The 22,429-nt window shown below is 38.7% G+C and overlaps 1 protein-coding gene across 1 annotated transcript in view; it reads right to left on the reverse strand.

Annotated features, from left to right (window-relative positions):
• The window catches only part of gpr153 (G protein-coupled receptor 153), a 60,645-nt gene that overhangs the window by 19,338 nt on the left and 18,878 nt on the right, over positions 1-22,429 (reverse strand). The window contains exons 2-3 of the mRNA NM_001128052.1: positions 13,329-13,842; positions 10,253-10,682 (exon numbers count right to left, since the gene is read on the reverse strand). Coding sequence (NP_001121524.1) covers positions 10,253-10,682; positions 13,329-13,684 — 786 coding nt within the window. The 5' untranslated portion in view covers positions 13,685-13,842. The remainder of the gene's footprint in view (positions 1-10,252; positions 10,683-13,328; positions 13,843-22,429) is intronic.

Raw genomic sequence — 22,429 nt, forward strand, 5'->3', positions numbered from 1 at the left:
ACACATGCTCAGAGAATAGGAAGGCTGCCGGAGGAAGGGGAGAGAGATTTCAGTGATGTCACTGTAGGCTTCACACTGCTGTAGGCTGCCAGCACCATATCTCAGAGAAGCAAGCAGGGATCTGGGAATTTAGATATGCAGTAAGTACTTAAAAAGAATGCCTTTAGACTTACTCTTAATTTATATTAACCTTTCATTGTCCTTTAAGCAACAAAGTAGGCGCAACCTGCAAATCAATGGACACCTCTAACACAGAGTAAGGAGTAGAGGGACAAGCAAAGCCGGAAAGAGACTTTTTATGGCTGACATTCTGCACCCATTTTTTTATGTCCAGTGCTGCTGCCCATTGCAATTGTAAATAAGCCCTAATTACACATTTTCAGCTTTCCACAAAGGATGCACTTCTTTTAAGCATATCTATCATCCTGTGATTAATGACTGTTCCAATTAATAAGCTGCCTGTCAGTGGTGCAGAGACAGTAACAGTACAAATCAGCTGATTTTATTACATTTAATTTGCTCAAACTGTTATCTAATCAAGGAGGGTGAAAGGGTGCCAGAGGGCATTTCCCAAGACTGTGGTGTTGGATAACCAGAGATTTGTTGAAAAAATATTTCCTTAAATCATAAAGTAATTTACATGCTAAAGGGCTCAGTTGCCAGGTCCTCACTGCCAAGTGTCCTAAAGACTCTCGGCTTTTCCAGGATCCTTCATCTCTGGATAATGCAATAAAGTAGTGATCTGACATTCACTTCACAAGCATTCCACTAAGCAATCCCGTTTCCCTAAATGATGTGACAGCCGTGGGCTTAAACGGTTTTAGCATGGCACTCAGTAGCTTTATTTAATAAACGCAACTCATGAGAAATGGATAGGAATTGCAAGATATTTGTGGGTCACCAAGAGGACTTATTAGTCTTAGTAGCATGTGCCATAAGATGCTGTATTTGCAAACCTCAATCTGGAGTCATTAGAGATAACCAGTTATACATTCTATTTCAAAAATAAAATCTGATTATACTGACAGAGGAACAAAAATATTTAATCAAGGGGTAAGGTGGCACGTGAGTGTTTTGAAAGAACAATGATGGTGATCTTGAGAAATGCTGAGGGGAAAATGGCCAAACCAAGTGCAATGGTAAAAACTTGTCAATATTAGCATTCAGTAGTTACGTAAAATCACCTACCGCTAGGCTTGAAGAGAAGAGTACTCAACCAGTGTGCAGTTCTCACCATGAAACACAGAGCAGACACCTAGGCAACAACAAAAAAGATGGAGCGACGATTGAGAGAAGCCCAACACATCATGAATAGAAGTGTTAGGAGCTAAAGAGCAGGACAACAACAATGGCAGGACTCTCGACAGTAAAACAAACATCAAGAGAATGAGTAGTGATATGAACTGCGCTGAGGAGAGTGTGGGGATTAGTCAGAAATACTTGGTGTAAGTGCGAAGATAAAAAATAGACATCTATGTGACAGTTCTTGCTCAGGCTTTGCTTATATACACTATTATTTCGTTTCATAGACCCTACAAATAATTTCTATTTTATTTTACTTATAGCACCTTATATTAGATACTACAAGAATTCATAAAATAACAGAGGAAGGCAAAAAACCCCATCTGAAGCCTCTCTAATTTGCCGCAGAGGGGAAAAAATTCCTTCCTGACTCCAAGATGGCAATCGGACCAGTCCCTGGATCAACTTGTACTAAGAGCTATCTCCCATAACCCTGTATTGCCTCATTGGAAGATAACACTGAATAAATATAAACTGTAATCCAGGGTACAATAGGGAAAAACATAACCAATAAATGATCTAATAAAATAATGATCTTGCAGGCCATAAAATGATCACATGGGAGGGTAAAACGGTGAGTATTACACAAATTGCTCCCTTTAGCAGAGGGTTCACAAAAGTGTATCTTCTAAACTGAAATCCCCTATAATATTATTGCTTTAGGATTCTTAAACTTACACTTAAAATTCAAGCTTTTTATTGTATTTATATAATAAATACATAAAAAGACCAAATGATATTTCTTTTGTGGGGCTTTCCCAAATCTCTGTAATTATGTCTTTGTCCCATCATATTCATTATTTCCTTCTTATCCCTCCACCTTATATACTTTCCACATGTCACTATGTCACCTGGACTTTTACAGAAAGAGAGAAACTCTATCCAAATTAATATCAACTATGGCACGGATATTGTGTGAGAAATTGTCACTTGCATAGCAGGTCAGCCAACAGCACACCCTATAACCAGCTGCTTTGGCCAAGACATAGTTCAGTACTGAACATATTTATTCTAGTATTCTGTTAATGTATATAAAGCTTTAGATTCTAGCACTAATTGAAATCACCAAAAAAAAGAATATCAGCCATCTTAGCTTCCAAAAACATCCATGAGAAAATTAGGAATCTTTTCTAACCTAATCCACATCAGCTTTGCCCAGAAAGGTCCAGACTCACCCACCCCTTTTTTATTGTGGCCCCTTTTAGATTAAAAAAAGGTTATAGACCTAAACAAAAAAATCAGATTTGGTCTCAACAATATCTAAGAAAATGTTCACCCCACCAATCTCATTGTATTTGATCACATTAACCCTCATGTGGAGTCCAACAGTTTGGTAAACATATAGCAGGTATTAGAGCACATTCATTTAGTATTTGCTTATTTCACTGTCACACCTAGGAATAACCTCACTTTTGATCATTTAAGCTTGCAATAAACATTATAGGAGGCTGAATAGGCATTTCTTCATGCAGGGATTATACTACTAACAGTGCAACATCACATCATAAAGGCACTTATATATTTAGTTACCCTTTACAATATATTCTGCAGTGCTTTGGTAAGGACAATGTCAGTACTGGGTGCTGAATATGTCCTGAAATGCCAGGCAAGTGACAACACAACTTGCACTCAATATTTCCAACAATTATTCATTTGCTAAAACCTTTTCTGGACATCACACACACTCTTTTTATCTCACTGGTATCCCAAAGCCCTTCTGTATGGGCCTTGCAAATATGTGACTCAAAGACAAAGCTAAAATGGCCATAAACCTTATTAAAATGATAATAACATGTATGAATTATGTATGTTATTATTAATTTAGTATATTAAATAGTATTTATTCAAGCATATTATAAACATTCTGTATAAGCTAAAATATAGCTTTTTCATTTTAAGATTTCTGTTTTACAATAAAATAGTTTACAAATTTTAGCTACCATTATAGTACATGAAATACGGCAGGGAGGGTAACTTGATATGAAAGAGATTTTCAGCATTTAGGGGATCACACATCAAAACCGCCAAAACATTCCTACTTGACTGCTATTGATATCAAGTTAAGCCATTTGATCTCAGTCAATCAGCTTGTTTCTTTTAAATCAACAGAGAAGGGTTATCCATTGCTAGATTGCATGGGATTGTCCAACCATAAATAATTATCCATAGGATCCTTAATCACCCATAAGACCTAGCTTCTTCCTTCCACAGTATACATTGAGAGCTAGTAATCACATCCTGTCATATCACTCCATACACAGAGAAAAAAAGAAAGAGGCGGTAGATAAAACACTATTAAAGAGGAAAATCTTTATGGACCGTTGCTAAGCAAATGGTATTTTATCTTCTACATGACTTTTATCTAGTTAACCCTTATTATCATAGATGAAAATTTTAAAAGGGCAGACTATTTCCAGTATGTTACCAAGGGACTATACGCCTGTGAGAATATGTGTTGCTAATTTTCTTAGCTTTGTTGATTTAGGGCTTTCATTTCCATCCTACCAGAAAGTATTTGGGGAGGTTGATACAGGTATGGGATCCGTTATCCGGAAACCCATTATCGAGAAAGTTCTGAATTAGCGGAAGGCCATCTCCCATAGACTCCATAATAAGCAAATAATTCTAATTTTTAAAAATGATTTTCTTTTTCCCTGTAAAAATAAAACAGTACCCTGTACTTGATTATAACCAAGATATAATTAATCCTGGAGGCAAAACAGTCCTATTGGGTTTCAATTAATGTTTAAATGATTTTTTATTAGACTATATAGAAAGATCTAAATTACGGAAAGCTCCCTAATTGGGAAAACCCCAGGCCCCGAGCATTCTGGATTACAGGTTCAATACCTGTATATTAAAACTGCAGTCTTTATAAGGGTAAGGTGGGTTTTTTCAGCCTGAGAGAAGCGGATCCTGTCCTGTACACCACTCAATTGATATGCACAGCATCCCAGCAGTATGTATGCAACTTCCATCTTTATCTGAAGCATTCTGGTGATAGGGATTCTGTGAATATTCTCATTATCTTGAGAGCTCTTTACCCCTTTGGATAACAAACCCGCCTCAACCAAATATCCAGCCATAATATTGATTATTATACACAGGTCTATTTCCCAGTGTCATGTGTATTGTTGTTGGAGTTCCATGTGATCGAGTGGGTTGTGCATACAGCCTCCACACAAATGTCTTCAAAAGAGGTCTCTAAGTATTAAGGCTTTTTTAAGTGTCAATCAAATAACTTGGCAATTCTTATGTAGGGAGAGTATGGAGAGCATGTTTCAGTCTACAGAATTTATCATGTAAAAAAAAAATTAAATCTTGTCCATAAGATTAAATGTGATAAACCATGAGATAACTTTTGCTTAGTGAACTGAATCTGGCCCATTATTTGGTCAGTACTGCATGGTCTGTTAAATTTTTTGCAATGTTCTGCCGGTAGTGAAAAGTACTGCCCAACAGCAGGGACAGGCCAAACCCCACCAACCCAGTGCACGCACACGAATGAACAAATGCACCCCCCAAAACCGCAAACTAATGCGTTATGCGCACTGACACCGAATGGAGGTAGGCAAAGAGAGTGCAGTGACAGGTATCGCAGCAGGGGTGAGAGTGCCAGGGCTAGGGATAGGCAGGGGAGGTATTGCCTAGTGCCTTCTCCACTGTTGTGCCTTAGGCAGGTGCCTCTTCTGCCTACCACTAGTTCTGGCCCTGCTCAACAGCTTTGTCCTTATGAAAGCAATCACATATTATATATGGGATTTATTTCAAAATAAAGGTCATGTATTTTTCCCCTCATTTGTGAGACATAGTTTTCTGTCCCTAGTTTTCTTCTCTAGGTATCTGGCTCAGGTTCTAAAACAGAATAACCTTGGCTTACATGTCTTCTCCCATGTTTAAAGTGGATGCATTTATTGCATTCTGTTAAAAGTAACATGCTAGATGACATGTGTGGCCTTTTGATATACCAAGAACCAGTAGTAAAACCAATAACAGGCAGCAAGGGCTGCCATCAGTAACCATGGGACCCTGTACTAATAAGCTAGTAGGGGCCCTTCCCCCAGGAGACACTGGGTAGTGGGCCATTCAAACAAGTAAAATGGGGCTCCAATAAAAAAGAACCCTTGAATGAATGACCATGTCTGTGATCCATCCCAGCCACTCCTCTATTATACCAAAATTACACCCTCAATCCACCCAAGCACTTCCCACAACACCACCCCTTTCATGACCCCTAAACCACATTTTTCCATCTCAGTCCCCCTTATGCTGCAGGGGCCCTGACTGCAGTGCCTCCCTGATGAAGGCCCTGTTGGCAGCTTGTATAGCAACTTGCCACACACTTGCTACCTCAGCAGTGCAAATAGGGACATGCAGCACAATTGCCACCTGTTGCTTTCTGGGGTCAAATGATAGTTGGCAGGAGATATAAATAACATTTGTTAAATGTCTAATTTCCCTGCAAGACCCAATAATAGCACAGTATCAACTGTCCTGAGGAACATGGTAATATTTCTTTAATAGTTTTACAAATCATGTGTTTTTCCTATTAAACCTACACTCAAAAGAAGATGCTTATGAACAGTGTGGAGTAAATTTTCCACTGATGCAAAGCTGAATAACATTTGCTATATTTGACTCAAAAGAAAAGCACTGCCTCCTTTTAAAGAACTTTTAAGTAAGGCCCAAGTTGTTATACTTAATCAAAATACAAATTCTCCTTTTTCTTGGCAGGATGTATTTAGGCCCTCAGGAATACACAACGCCTGGAGAAACCCATGGCAAATAGACAAATGATACATGAATGTAACTGTATGGAACAAAGTTACCTATTTACCCCAAACTAGGGGCACTGGCCTCACAAATAACACCTGAGTAATTGCGCGCTCGAGCACAAAGTGCATCATGTGGTTTTCTTCAGCATTAATGGACAACTTAAGTTTCCTATAAGGGATTGTTCTTTGAAAGTGAAGCAATCTGTTTTCTGTGTTGCTAGTCAACCAACATAAGGTTTAAAGTGCATCTTTGATTTGCTGTACATTGCTGCATCCATGCATACTTCAGCATCCAGCCTTCCACCATACCTAGAAGCCTATACGAGGGAAAGAAGGAAATCAAAGTAATGTCTGCATTGCTAGAAATACTGGCAGACATGGGAACCCTACAAACTTGAGAATACTCTTTGGCCATGACCCTAGTCATCACATGCCCAGGGGGTAACAATAGGCAACAAACCCTGATGCTGCTTGGAGGTCCAAGACTGTAAGGGCTCAAAGACTTAAGGTGGCCATACACAGGCGATTGTAGCTGCCGTAATCAGTCCCTTGCACCGATTCGGCAGCTTATCTGCCCGTGTAGGGGCAGGAACGAGGGGCAAATATCGATTGGGCAGGTTAAAAGATTTAGTCGGCTTGGGGATGTGGTCCCCGAACGACTGCACCCATTGCTCCCGTTACAATTCAATCGTTTTGCCCCAGGGCCAAACGATCGAATTAGCCTACATTTTCCCGATATCGCCCACCCATAGGTTGGGATATTGGTAGAAAATCCGCTCGCTCAGCGACCTCGCCGAGCGAGCAGATCTTAACGTGTATGGCCACCCTTACTCACAGATGATCAATTGCAATATTATTTTGTGAAACAGTTCTCTAAGGTTTGCTGTGGGGCCCAGTAACTTTTAGTTATGCAACTGGCTGGGCCCTAATGGTAGAAGTTGCCTTTCTAGCCTTTTCAAACCAGACACATACACTTTTCATGCAGTTTGGCAAATTTGCATTTAATTGAATGTACACTGCATAGCTGCAGTAGCAACTGAACCTAGGGGTCCCATAGTCCAACACTGACCTCCAGCCAGCTGTACAGCCTAACTTAGAGTTGCCCTTTTGCCCCAGTTCCATGAAAATCTTTAATAATAACCTGTATTAATAGCATATTCTGATCAAAAGCAATAATTTAAAAAACAAACAAACAAACAAACAAAAACATTCTGCAATGAAATACCTTTCTGTCAACGTCATAACTTGGTACTTTCAATTCTCTCTCCCCAGGCCCCCAAGGAGATACAGCAGACTGGCAAGGCTACAAGATGACTTATGTATGGAGGAAGATTTAGAGAAGACGCTAAGTGCGTGTGACATATTCACCCAGTCTGATGCACATAATGTAAAACTAGATAGCCTAGTGAATAAAGGCATGCCACAGTATTTTAAACAGGAGAGCATCTAAAGCTAAACATACAGAATCTCTGGCACATTTACCAATAAACACAGACTGAAAGCACCTAGAGAATTCCCAGAATTCCACAGTCAGTTCTCAGAACTTGGAATGGATGCATTACTTAGCTCAGTAAATTAAGAAATGTAGCTTTTTTTCCCACAGGACGGAAGCTCAAAGTCAGGGCCAGAAAAGCTTTTTATGTGTGATACACAGCAGTCTCTGGCCAACTCTGAATTAACCTGCTGTTAATATTTAACTTGGTGCATCTCCTAGAATGTTTATTCAATGAATAATTTGACCTGCATATGGCTGCAAATGGCACCAGGCTATCAGCCGGGGGATTAAAAACAGTGAATAATATTAAAGGAGGGCACTCAATGAAAGCTCAATAAAACATACCGGATAACTAAAACACTTCCCAGTTGTTATTATGAAAGAGAAGTTCCCAGGTCTTAAAGAAAGAGGCACATACCTTGTGGGGCACATCCAACACCTGGGCTGTCTCCTGTCACTGCTAATTTCACTTGCAAATCTGCCCTATTGTACCATGGTATGAATGAGTGCAGTTTATTAGTATATATGAATTGCCTTTCCTGCATGGGAGTTATATGACAAAGCCAAGTCGAGGGGCCTTAACCAAGTCCTCACTAGGGGGCTGATTTACTTACCCACGAACGGGTCGAATGGAGTCCGATTGCGTTTTTTTCGTAATGATCGGTACTTTGCGATTTTTTCGTATGTTTTGCGATTTTTTCGGATTCTTTACGAATTTTTCGGATCCAATACGATTTTTGCGTAAAAACGCGAGTTTTCCTATCCATTACGAAAGTTGCGTAAAAAGTTGCGCATTTTGCGTAGCGTTAAAACTTACGCGAAAAGTTGCGCATTTTTCGCGTAAGTTTTAACGCTACGAAAAATACGCAACTTTTCGCGTAAGTTTTAACGCTACGAAAAATACGCAACTTTTTACGCAACTTTCGTAATGGATACGAAAAACTCGCGTTTTTACGGAAAAATCGTATTGGTAACGAAAAATTCGTACAGAATCCGAAAAAATCGCAAAACATACGAAAAAGTCGCAAAATGTTCGTTTTCAAGTCGGAACTTTTCCAATTCGGGTCGGATTCGTGGGTTAGTAAATCAGCCCCTAGGTGTTAGCACTCAGATATTGCTACATAAAAAAAAAATTATATGGAAAAAGAATACCACTTGCCATGGCCCTTTCTGTCAGTCACAGCTGTCATCCAATAGTGTTTTTAGTCACAGAAATCCAGGAATGGACACAGATCACTTAATATTACAAAGGCAGGGAAGTGCTTAATGCACAAAAGCACATATCCCTAAATTTAGAAATACAGGTATCGGACCCTTTATCCGGAAACCCGTTATCCAGAAAGCTCCGAATTACGGAATGCCCGTCTCCCATAGACTCCATTTTAATCAAATAATTCAGAATTTTAAAACTGATTTCCTTTTTCTATGTAGAAATAAAACAGTACCTTGTAATTGATTTCAACTAAGATATAATTAATCCTTATTGGATGCAAAACAATCCTATTGTGTTTAATTAATGTTTTATTGATTTTTTAGTAGACTTAAGGTATTGAGATCCAAATTACGGAAAGACCCCTTATCCGGAATACCCTTGGTCCCGAGCATTCTGGATAATGGGTCCTATACCTGTATTATTAGTGCTATGTGCCACATACCAGAGTGGTTCCAATTATAAAAGGCAAGAAACAACATTTTTTTGTTGCAATGGTGCCTAAAATGATCATAATTGCTTTAAGGTTGGGCAATATATGCATAGCAGTAAACTTGGCCACAGTGCTTTTATAAATAGATATTGCAGATGAGTTTGGAAAAAGGACTCACATTAATAAATTTAATCAATCAATTAATCATATTTACCACGGCAAAGGTGCAAATAGCACCTAACTTCTAGTTACTGACACTTTTCAATAAAACAGTAGAGATCTTGCATGCAGTAGGTTCATATTACAGCGGATCACTGAGGCAACTGGCCCACAACATGATGTTCACTGCATCTACATCTGTCTTTAATGTGGGCACATATTCATCAGACATGGAGAGAAACCACTTGTGAAAAAAAAAACATTTCTGAGAACCCAATAAAGAACCATTATTAAAGGACAAATATAAAACAGGGAAAAACGAAGTGCAGACTTTTTAATGTTATGGAACTTCAAGCACTTCCCAACAGCATTTGGTTGTTAGTGGGATGCTGTGAATTCTATTTCAACTACACTTGAGGGGTCCCTGCCTATTGTAAAGCTCTCTCACTGCTAACCAGAAAGGAGTCTTAAGTGTTTTGTTTACGGGTTCTCCCCAGGTGGTAATGCTGTTCTGTTACTGTCTATGGCAGGAAAAAATTATACTGCATTCCATGAGAAGGGCAAGCTGCAGAACATACAGCAAGCATATATCCCCTGGCCTCATTTAACACTGTGCAAATCTGCACACATGCAATAACCCATAACAACCAATCAGCTGTTAGCTTTTATTAGTTAGCTGTCAGTTGCCTAAAGAATGCAAATCAGTCATTGGTTGACACGGCTTACTGAACTGGTGTTTATTTGTCTGTTTTTAATAAATAAGCCACCCCTCTATTGCGATCTTAAACATTAGCCATTAAACAGCCATCAATAAAAAGACACTTCTATGCCAGTACTTTAATCAGCTTCATCCAGAAAAACGGGTTCCTTGTACTTACCAGAATAGGGAAGCCCATTAGGAAATCATATATGAATACAATTCCAGATATCAAGTAGGTTATTTGAAGTGAGGTTTTAATGGGCTCAGATCCATCAATGGATGATCTACGTTTCCCCTGGGCATCTTCAACCACAATGGTGGGCACGTTGAATTTGTTTTTATCAATGTTTTGTCCCGTTTGAATAGAAAACGTCTGGAAAAGGGAAATACCAATGCAAACCACTCCCATGACCACACTGCCGCTGATCAGTAGCAGGAAACACACTCCAAAACCAAGGCCGATTTCAGTAACAATGAATCGGCAGTCCCTGGCGTAGAATCGCTCTGTGGTGTCGTGCCATCCAACTGCTGGCAGGGTGGACAGAATAAACGATACCATCCATATTCCCATGACTGTGTGCACTGCTTGCTTCTTTGTATTGCTTAACCTGGGGAGCAAGTGGCAAGTATTAACAATAATAATACTGATCTATGCTATTTATAAAGTAAAAAGATATACTGTTGGAGAAGGGTAAAGAAATCAAAACATGGATTACATACAAAATGATATCAGAAGTAAAATGGGCCCAGGACATCAAAGCTTACAATTTAAACAGAAAAAGGTTTGGGTTCAGGCACTATGATCGATAAAGAAAGTGATGTGCCAGTAGGTAGAGAATACTAACCAGTGGCTTATACTGTACCACAAAGAGACAGCAGATAGAGAGTTTGGCTAAATTAGTATAAATGTTCCTAAAAAACATGGTTAAGAAATTGCTGGAAGGCTGGGCTACGTTTGCTCCATTTACTGATAATCATCCCCAGCTTTTTCTGTGGGCATCAGGTACATAGCAACACATAAGGCTAGTGACATAGGAAAGGGGCCACTGGGAATCTCAGATGACTATGAGGTACCAACCAGCACCTGGAACAGTTACGTAGTTACCAGTGTTCAAATCCATGGGGAAGCTGAATATAATACCTTACGCTCAGCTGAGCTGCCCTGTATAAAGAACATTTATGCGCTTGGCTGGCAGCCTGACTGACAGCTTTATTATATAACATTCATTTGTACAAACATGTACCTTCCCAGATATATTTTCCAATAATTGCCAGGAGGTAAATGTGTAAATATGAGGCCATCATTCAGTTTTGGATCCCAAGGTCAAGGAGGCAATAAAATCCTCTGATGTCACCAGACTTCATAAATAAATTTCATAATTGAAATTTATAGTGATATCTGTACATGGCACCGCTGTAGAACACATTAAAACGGGACTAAAACTTCATTAACAATGTTGTCAAACTACAACTATCTACATATTCCATCCCATAAGCGAGGAACAATGCGTGCTGGGAGCTGGGTACCAGCAACATCAAGGGGTCTTAAAGCAACATAATTCTGTAAAAATTTCTCAAGGGCTAATTGCCCACTTCATGCATAAGGAAGAAAATCAGTTCCTTTTTCTTTATTCATAAGCTCAGCACTGGAGGCATTAAATAAACCTTTATAAAAACCCTTAAAAAGCATTATATTTGCCCACTGCTGACATTTGATTACAGTATAATACCTGTAATTCAATACTGCACAGTAATCTCCCTATATCAGACAGACGCAAGATGGCGTTGTCCTGCCAGAATTCTCATTGAACCGCACCTTTAGTTACATTTGCCCCACCTGGTTTTTGGAGATGGTGGCAATGTGAGTGTTACAGGGATGTCTAATGCCTCCTTTAAAGGGATACTGACTTGAATTCTAGCCCATACCAACATTCTGGAAGTGCCCATTCACTTCCTAAATGGCCACTACCTTAGTAGAACGAGTAGATTTCTAAAGGCAGGCCTGGCCGTGGCCCTTGTTTCCTTGCTGAATTACTATGTCTGCATTCACTAACAGCCAAAAAGCAATAATTTAAAAAAATCTTACATTATATTAGTCATTATATTAGTCATTGCAGTGGCTCTACCATCAGTAAAGACAACCTTTCTTGTCATTACACATACAATGATCTTGGTGTTCCTGTTGCGTGCCAGAGGAAGAAATAAAAAGGTGTGTGTCTGTCCACTGCTCATTATATCCACAGAATCGGAATTTCCGCATTGACTCAAGAAATAGAAAGTTTATATAGGATTTTTAAAAGCCGACAGCATGTGAATTACTGAGCTCAGACTGGCGCTAAGATTTTATTTTGGGATACAGTCTTATAACCAATATAGATTTATTCCACTGCAAGAATAGAGCAACAGAAATGATTCTTCACTGAGTTTAAAAGTGATTTTTTTTTTGGCTTTACATGTGTTTCTAAAGAACCAGAATATGTGCCTCACTTTCTGGACATTTCTTAATATCTGGCCTAAGGCTTAGATGCGTACATGCGCGAGGCCAATGGAAAATCAATATAATGCACTTCCACAGAGGCTTATCAAGTGATGAGAAAATGCTTATCAAGAGAAGCCAAATTCACCTCCACTTGGACTAGGATCTGAAGGACTTTCCCCGTCATACAGCTCAGATAAAGGCAGAGAAATGTGAAGGAACATTACCATCTCTATTTAGCTCTGGTTAGGCTGGCAGACAGACTTAAATTGATTTTTATGATTTAATACTTTATAACTGCCAGTTTGTATCAAATTCAGTATTTTTCATTTATATTTTTCATCTTGCTCTGCATTAAAGGGGAATATAGCACACATATAAGAAGTTCATAGTCCACAAATTTCCATTTAACATGCAATATAAAAACCATAGCTTTGGGATGATGTGGTCTTAAAATTCCATCTTTTTAAGCCCAAAATATTCAACTTCCCACATGATATCTTTTTATGACTTATTCACATATCGCTCATGCTGAAACCCCCAGTCACTGAAGGCCCTATCAGGCTGTGAATGCAGTTGGCACTTGATTGCTGCTCTGTGTGGCCATAGGCAAAATGTCTGCAATCATCCTAAATTCCTTAAAGGATATTTTAATACATGGTACCAGATGGGTTATATAGAGGATGTTTACTTTTTGATTCACACATTTTTTTATGTTTTGGCTGCGTGTCACAACACTATAAGAGCTGCATAACAATTTATTACAGTGAGCACATACCTATAATTTACTGGCCATCGAACCATCCACATACGATGATATGACAAAGAGGTTACAGAGAAGCAGGTAACAAGACTTAAGGTATAAAATGTAGACACAAATACTTTGCAAAGTCCTTCATTCCATTCATAGTCTGAATGTTGCCTTCTGAGCTGAACTACAGAATACATAGTGATGGGTATTGCTACGTTAAGAATATGTGTTCCAGCTAAAGTGCAGATTAGAAATTCCAGAGGCTTCCATTTCTTTTGCTTGGCACTTATGCTTAAAATCCCCCATGTGTTAGCTAGAAGGGAGATCCCCGAACAGATCAGCCAGGCTATAGCATTGTTGTGCAGTCTCTGCTCATCATTCATGGTGGAGAGTGAAGGCACCATCAAAGGGAGATAGGTCTGGATCAGATATAAAGATAAATAAGAGGTACAAATGCATCTTCTGCCAGCTGTTAGCCTAACAACAATATGTCTGATAAGAATAGAATGTATCCATGATGTCAACCCGTTTTCCTCTTGACCTGTAAAACAGATATAAAAAAGAACATTTAAAATCAAGATAAGTAAGATACATTCATACATGGCATAAATATATCAGCCTACTAATGGGCTAGCAATTAGCACAAGAGTCAACAAACAAATCACTGCATTGCATGAGCTCCTTAGTGATTTACAGTCACAGTATGAATACCATCTCAGCCTAAGCATCCATTTGTGTTTAAGGAAATAACTTATTTATGAGATTTGGCAGCCTTCAGAAAAAGCGTCACAGATTTTTGAAGTTGTATTCACTGTTTCCTAATGAAGCAAAATCCCTTTGTGCATTTTTCATTTTGGCAACACGTAGTTGTTCTTTGGCTGTGAAAGCACAACTACTGTAAAACACTTTTGTAATTAGGTTGCCGATTCTAATAAATGAAAATAACATTAACCATACTGAGATACACAAGTTCAACCCATCTATGAGATATACAAGTTAAACTCACTTTACACAAGATCAACCCATTTGGAGATACACAAGATCAACCCTTTTGGAGATCCATATATATATACTGTATTTATAATACAAAATCGATATTTGAGATAAATAAGTTCAACCTATTTTTGAGGTACACAGGTCCAAGCTATTTTTTAGATACACAAGTTCAACCCATTTTTGAGATACACAGGATCAATCTATTTTTAAGAAACACAAGTTTAACCCATTTTTAGAAATTCAAATTTTCCTAGAAAAGTAAAATAACATTAACCATTCTGAGATACACGAGTTCAAAAGCTTTTTGAGATATACAAGTTCAACCTGGGGCTCCAGTGAAGAACAACTGTCTACATGCCTACATGATAAGTTGTAGATTAACATCAACTGGAGGGCACTGGTTAGATATGTATGTACTGTATGTAAGACTACTGTAAAACACTTTTGTAATAAGGTTGCTGATTCTAGAAAACAAAAATAACATTAACCATTCTGAGATACACAAGTTCAAGCCATCTATGAGATATACAAGATAAACCCACTTCACACTAACCTATTTGGAGATACAAAAGTTTAACCAATTTTTAAGATATGCAAGTTTAACCTGGGGCTCCAGTGAAGGACAACTGCCCCCCATCCCTAAGTGATACGTTGTAGAGTAGCAACAGCTGGAGGGCACTGGTTAACTACGCATGTATTTTATCAACCATATTCTGCATTTGGCAGGAGAAGATAACTCATGCCTCTCTTGTTATTGTGGAATTACAAATCTCTGTCCAGCTAAGAATAACAGGATTTATTAAGAGCACCAGGATCTCTTCTTCTTTGGTAATAAGGAAAAGGTCCTCTTTTGCATTAGAAACCAAATATAATTAAATTTAAATTAAAAATCCACATGACTCACCATGTCAGCCTGGTTACCAGAGTGCTTTGCTTATATGTTTAGGTCTAGAAGGGGGTAAATCTCTAGCCTATGAAGCAATGAATATCCTACTATAATTAGCTGCTCCCACCTTCCATGGGAAGCTATTCCATGAATCTGTGGCCTCCCCTAAAGCTTTAGAACATGACTCCTGACACAGGAAAAGCTTTCCTCCAAGCAAATGTTTGCCTGTTTCTTTGGACTCAGCATCTAGATCCTTGTTCTTTTCTTTGCCCTTCATATAAGTCTTACAGAATAAAATAACGTCATTAATACATTAAAAATTTCTTTGCGTGTGTCAGTAGCAGAAACATTTATTCTTGGATTTGTCCTTGGGTGCTCAATAAAAGGGAGTTAAAGAGGATTAGTTCATGCCTAGTCCAGCTGTTGGCTGAGGTGCAGCATGAGAGGAATGTTATATATTTAGCATTTGGGTTTGATCATTGTCACAGAAATAGAATTGATAGAGTGCAAAAGCAAGTGCCATAAGGGAAGAGTGGGCAATGTCAGGAGGCAAGAGCCCAATTTGGAAACAAAGATACATAAAAGAGAGATATAAATATGTGCCCCCCACAGTGCATCATGAACTACAGTTGCCAACATCTCCTGACAGAATTTTGGCTGGGAATTGAAATAACTGCTTACCTGCCACAAGATGGACATCAGTTACACAAAAAATAAGAAAATCAAAGAGATTTTTACAGAGTAATAAAATCTACATTATTTAAATCTGAGCAAGTGATTTAAAAATAGGGGACTTTGGCTTTGGGGTATGCTAGAAGTTGTCTTTAACAAAAAGAGGTGATGAGACTGTACATTCCTAATAAAAGGCCTCAATCTACAACACCGCAATGCCTGAAAATCAGAAAAAAGAGACCCAAACCCTGTAAAAAGACTGAAACAGACAGTCTGCATATTCGGATTATGATTATTATGATTCTGACTATTAGGCTGTATCTGTATAAAGCAGTTCTGGATGCAAAGTTGGCCACAGGGACATAAAAGAGTATTTTGGATGTCTCTACCCATAATTCCTTGAAGGGGACCTGTCACCCTAAGAAATAATTCCATATTGTTTTCTATTGTGTTTGTCAAGCAAAATAAACTGTACTTACACTACATAGATTATTTAAATCTAGTTTGCTTCAGTCCTGGAATTCACAATCATAGCAAGCAGGCAGGCACCATTTTGTTGATACTGTTATTAAGGCAAGCTTTGTATCATGCCAAAATCTTATGTGACAGAATAGAGGGCTACATGCCCATGCAGTGGCTACACAATTAGATGGTTAGGAGGGAAAGGGAAAGTGAGACGGGCAGTGACATCTAGGTAGTGCTGAATGGAAACGTCTCTGTGCGTAAGATATAGAGGCGGGGCAGACAATATATGACTGACAGTTGGGATTTTCAATGCCTTTATAATGGGTATGGATGTGATAATAAAAAAAGTAATTTTGGTTTTGTGTTTAATTTGAACAGGGCTTTTATTATACAGCTTTTTATGTCTGGGTGACAGGTCCCCTTTACGTGAGATAAGTGAGAAAATAAGAACCTGGAAACTAATTAATCACGATTTGTCATTCTGCCAATTAAGGAATTATGGAAAAAGATAGATGAGCAAGGATTTATCAACAAATGAGCCATATTAGACCAGTGCTGTACCTGAATCCATAATACATCTGGTAAATACATTACTCACTAGTAAACACATTACTAGTGAAAGGAATCTCTTCTCCTTTATTTATATGGTCCTTCCACTTGCTGGAACATTATAGTATATTGCACCATTATAATTACATTATATGAAATGGGAAATGAAACAGAACCTCACACACAGAATATAAAACAAAGCAAGAGGAGTATAAAAATAGTTATAACAACAGTCTTGTGCTTTATTCCAAGCTGAAAGATGGCCCCATAACAATATATTCTGTGCCATGGTAATTTAAGTCCTTTTTTGCTTTGTATTCTGGTATAATGAGATAATGGTTTTATCTCAGAGTGCACATTTCCCTTATGCAAAAACAAAACACAGACTTCCTATAAACATGCTATTGTGCCTGCTAAGGCAGTATTTGGGCTAAATGGAGCCATTTTGATGGCTGTCTCAGAAGTGCTATGTTACACAGGACCCACAAATATCCTGTAACATATAATTATATCATAAAAAAGGTGATGTGCTGTGTAATAAAAAGTGATGTCATCAGTAATAATAGGTGCTTAGTGATGTAATTTGTGCCAAATGACTTAAAAACTTCTATTATAACAAATAATGTACTCCCTGAAGTAAAAAATGACACTATTAGAAGTCAAAAAGTATAGCAGGATATTAGAAGCAAAAGTACAGTCAGTTGACTGTCCCCCATAACATGTGAATTTGGGCACCACTGATGCAGAAATGCCCCCTTGTTATAAAGAATGCCGCTTTCTCCTATTATGTATTGGCAGCCTGCTACTCTATATGCTGATACGAACAATATATATATGACATTTTTGTGTATTCTGGGTAAAAGGGGTAAGCAATTTACCAAATGCTAATAAGTAGAACCTAAAGTTCCCAGTTTCAGGTGCTACCCACTCGCTGAGACATCATGCAGCAACAGAGCACACTGCTTTACTGCAATGCTGCTTACCACAAGGAGGCTTGTTGGGATGTCAACTCTGAAACAGAAGGGTCACCACTTGTGTCTCCCAAACACCCTGCTACTCTATAGTCACTCAGCATCTTGGCGGAGACCATATCAGTCACACAGGACACGATGGGCAACTTGGTCATTCGTTTGGCCCTGTTTAAATCCATGTTCGTTGTTGCTGTCCAGAAAAGGACAGCAAAAATTTTTAAAAATAAAAAAATAAAGATCAGCTGAGGATTTTTTTAAAATGAGGCAGTTCTATAACATAGTAAAAGTTAATATAAATGTAAACTAAATTTCACGTTTGCTCTTGGGGGGATATAATAAGTGTCTACTCCAGGATTCCAGAGTCCGAGACCCTCTTTGCTTCCTTTATCAGTCACTACTTGCATGTAATCTCTAGGTTTTATGTATGTAGTGTTCAAAGCAGGGGACTATGTTGGCGCTTTATACATATGACATGCTGATAATATTACTTCTGAATTGTACATTACCGTCTTATGCAGTATCAGCAGGCAAGATTTTTAGTAGCTTCTAAGCACTTAGTTTTGAAAAAGAGATTTGCTAAATAAGATAAACAGACATTAGCATCCTATATAGTCATATCCTATATCAGCCGGCCATTATAGACCATTGCACACATAGAAGAGTTGCTAAAGGCATGGTACTAGGATAACAAACACAGAAGCCAAGAAGCCTGGCAGGGATACTGTGACAGCACATGTGACCATAGGCAAATCCCTTTATCTTGCTGTACCTCGGGCACTAGTTAAATTGTCATTTCTATGGGGAAAACACTGTGCCGGAAACAGTCTGTATCCATAGCAATTTAAAGAAGATATCACTGTCACAAATAAAGTATAGCTAAACTATCCTGTAAAGGAATGAAAAACAGAGATTTAGTTTGCATTATTTCCTCTCTGAACTAAACCTGAAAGACTGTTTGCCTCTCCTTTAGGCTAATGCCAGACGAGGCTGATTCTAGGCCTGTGGATACATGAACATGGAGTGGATTTCGGCACTAAAACACGAGTGTGCATGTCTGTGCCAAAATTCGCACTGTGTGCCTGCACCCTGGCCAATGCAATGGCATTTATCCGCAGGTCAAAAATCAGCCCTGTGTAGCTTTAACATTCACTGCTTTTATGCTCTAAAAATCTTATACCCAAGCAGTGCAACAGCCAACTTGCACAAGGAATCCTAGGCCTCTTTCTCTCTCTCATGTTCCAAAAATACCTTTTAAGATATTAAAAGTATAGTTGTCAACAGCTTATCTGCCATGTATGGGCCCTGTTAGATGGCCTATCAAATAGATATCAATTGGAAATTCCATCAGGATGAGATAAAGGTGGCAACCCCAGGTTCTCTCTTGATGGCCTGCATTGCTGCTTATTATAATTGGATCTTTAGGGTGGCCATACACAGCAATAACTGTACAGTCCCATGTACTGATAGGGACAAGGTAAAGCCTTTGAAGTAATGTTAAAGAAATGACAAAAACCTCAATCAAACCATAATCAAATACATTAAAATAAAGTAATACTTTTTATATTGTGGATTACTTTATCCTGGGGTTTCAAAAGTATTGTAATAAATATTCAGGCCTAACAGGTCTTGGGGTATGTATGTAATGGAGTTCTGCATAGATTTCAGCAGTGCTCTTCACACATCAATATATGAATGTGTGTTTCAAAGCATTTAACAGATTTTTCATTTCGCCAACTCATCTGCACACAATATTCCCCACAGACAGGCCTGCCTGATAGTTTTACATTTTACACCAAAAAAAAAAAATCCAATCAGCGTTGGTTAATTAGGTTTTAATTCTATTTGGTAGCTGTAATTAATTTTAATAAATGTCAGCTTGTCAGCACTGTAGATACTCCCTGCAGCAATCACCCCCTTAAATCAGCACTGAACAGCTATTACGTCCTACATTGACATAGATGCGGAACTGTAGGTGGCAGGAGAAGGAGAAGGTTTAGGGGCTACACTTACATACACTTTCTGACTGTGTCTGCAAAGGCCAGCAATTCTGTAGAAGGAGGCATAGACCCAATGGAAACAAAGGGTATTGTGGCTCTGTAAAAAGACTGCAAGGACAGCATGCAGTACCAGCTTTTCAAAATAAATGAATAAGGAGAAAGGAAATATGAGAGGTTGTCATGCCTTGCATTTTTGGCAGAGAATTTCTATGGACAATGCTCTGCTGAGTTGTAATGAACGTAAGTGCTCCAGGACATCTTCACTATAATCCTATTGTGTTTAATGTGCTAAATGTATATAAAAGTCAATATTGGTTGCCAGTACTGATTAAGTCAGCAGCTTACTGGCCCATGTATAGTGCCACAGCAGTGGCCTTCCCAACTAATGCTGGGAAACATGTAAAATCTGGTCAAGCGAGGATTGCATAATGCATGTGGTCCTCCCATGACAGATCTCTACCACCCTCAAGAGATCTGACATTGGATTGGCCTAATCTGGACATCGACTTGGATGGCCAAATTAGGCAAAGATCCTCATATATTTTTATCTCACCAATGAGTAAGAACTGCATTATAACCATGTCAGTTATTATGAAAAGTGACCTTTCTCTTAGTATGATGTAAAATGTAACAATATACATTCATTACACATTTTTACTTGTTTCAAATGTATTTGTAAATTTACTTGTAATTTTAAACAGCATCTGTCTGTCCCTTTCTGCAAAATGCAGCAGAGGTCAGTCTTGCATGCTTCGTTACAGATCTGTTTATTAACTGGCTTCTACTACATTGTTTCTAAAGTCAGAACCAGCAGGGCAGAGAAAAGAAAAAGTGATAATGCTTTCAGTAGCAGTTGTTTATATAATTTGAAAGGGAAACTATACTCCCAGATGAATACCAGAATGACCAGAAATAATGCAGCTTGAACTGTAACAGTAAGTAGTGTGGAAGCAAAAGACAGAACTCTGTCCATTCATTGGCTGATGTGGCCTAGCATGTATGTGGCTTGTTTGTGTGCACTGTGAATCCTATGATCCCTAATTCTTAAAATAGCAATTTTCTATTTAGGAGTACCCAATAGCATATACTACTAAAAAAAAGTATATTTATATGAAAATGCTTTATTTAGATGAAGCAGGGTTGAACTTGTTTATGCAATATATTTTTAAAGAGACCTACATTGTTTGGGGGTATAGTTTTCCTTTAAAGCTATCAAAAAATTGTAACTGATGTATATTGCAAAGATTTCCATCTGTCTGACTGAGAAAAACTGAACAGAATCCTAATAGGATATAACTGGATAGGGGGGGACGCAAACAGACTGCTGACGAAGAGTTGGCAGTTAGAATCTACCCATGTATAGGCAGCTTGAGAGTGCACTATTAGTCAAGTAGGCTTGAGCGCTAAGCAGGGATCAGTGTTCTATTGTTCTACAGGAAAGTCTATCTCCTCTTTAGCTTTGAGTTTCGCATGCTTCAGCTTTTTGTCTTTGTATCAGGAAATTCATAAAAGGCTTTATTTTTGGAAGACACCCAGCAGGCATTTCTTGCCAGCAACATTAGGTGATTTTGCCACTCTTCCAAACCCTGGTTTTTCGAGATAAGTGGTTTAACAGCCTTATTTTATCCAGTAAAGTAGACATCTTTTTGGCTCACAACAGCAAGTTTGCCAACCTGCTTGTGTCAATCACCTGAGTATTTGAGTATTCACCCATGTGACTCACTTGGCCTAAATGTATTACCTCATATAGTTCCCTGAAAAAAAGGGAAATTAATGAGGTACACAGGTTGGTTTATGTATTATATATATATATATATAGTGTGACATGCCGACTGCCTGTACACATAATTTTTGTGGGAATTAGCAATGGTAGGCAGGTATGCAGAGGATCAGGAGCATAAGAGTCAGGGACACCACATATGACATCACATATTTCTCTTTAAAAAAGTTTATTTATTTATGGTAAACTCCTCCCAACATAAACATACACAGTTCAGTTCATACACAGTTCATCAAACATAGTAATGATTTGTCCCTGCTTCAGGGCTCTCACCTTCCAGGGTAACTCTCAGACTCTGGAACCTTTTCCCGAGGCTTCTCCACTGACCCCAATGACCTTCACACATCCACGGCAATTCTCACACTCGTCAACACTCAGGCTACTCACTCAGCCCTGCTGTCTCTCCCCACCTGGAATATCAGCTCACCAGCTTCTGGCACTTTGGCTTCTTACTAAGCCTTGCTGATTCTTCTCAGCTTTCATACACTTGGTCTTGACTCCCTCTGCTCCTTGCAGTGGCAGGCAGCACCCCCAGCCCCTCTGGGACTTCCTCACACAGGCAGGCAGCCTTCCTGAGAGCGGACACTTTTCTGAGTGACCCCTCATTCTGAGTGACTCCTTCACCCCAGGTGTGAGAGCGCACCCCTTTTTACCTCTCCAGGCAGCTCCTCTCTCAGCTTAATTAGCCGACTGAGAGGGATTATTAACCCTGTCTGCACAAGGAATCCCCCTGCAGTCCACATCACACACCTCAAATGTATATTTTCTCTTACATTTTTAGGAAAGAATGCTGTCTTTCCTAGCCACACTGT

The sequence above is a fragment of the Xenopus tropicalis genome, chromosome 7 (assembly GCF_000004195.4).
Source record: "Xenopus tropicalis strain Nigerian chromosome 7, UCB_Xtro_10.0, whole genome shotgun sequence".
Taxonomy (NCBI): domain Eukaryota; kingdom Metazoa; phylum Chordata; class Amphibia; order Anura; family Pipidae; genus Xenopus; species Xenopus tropicalis.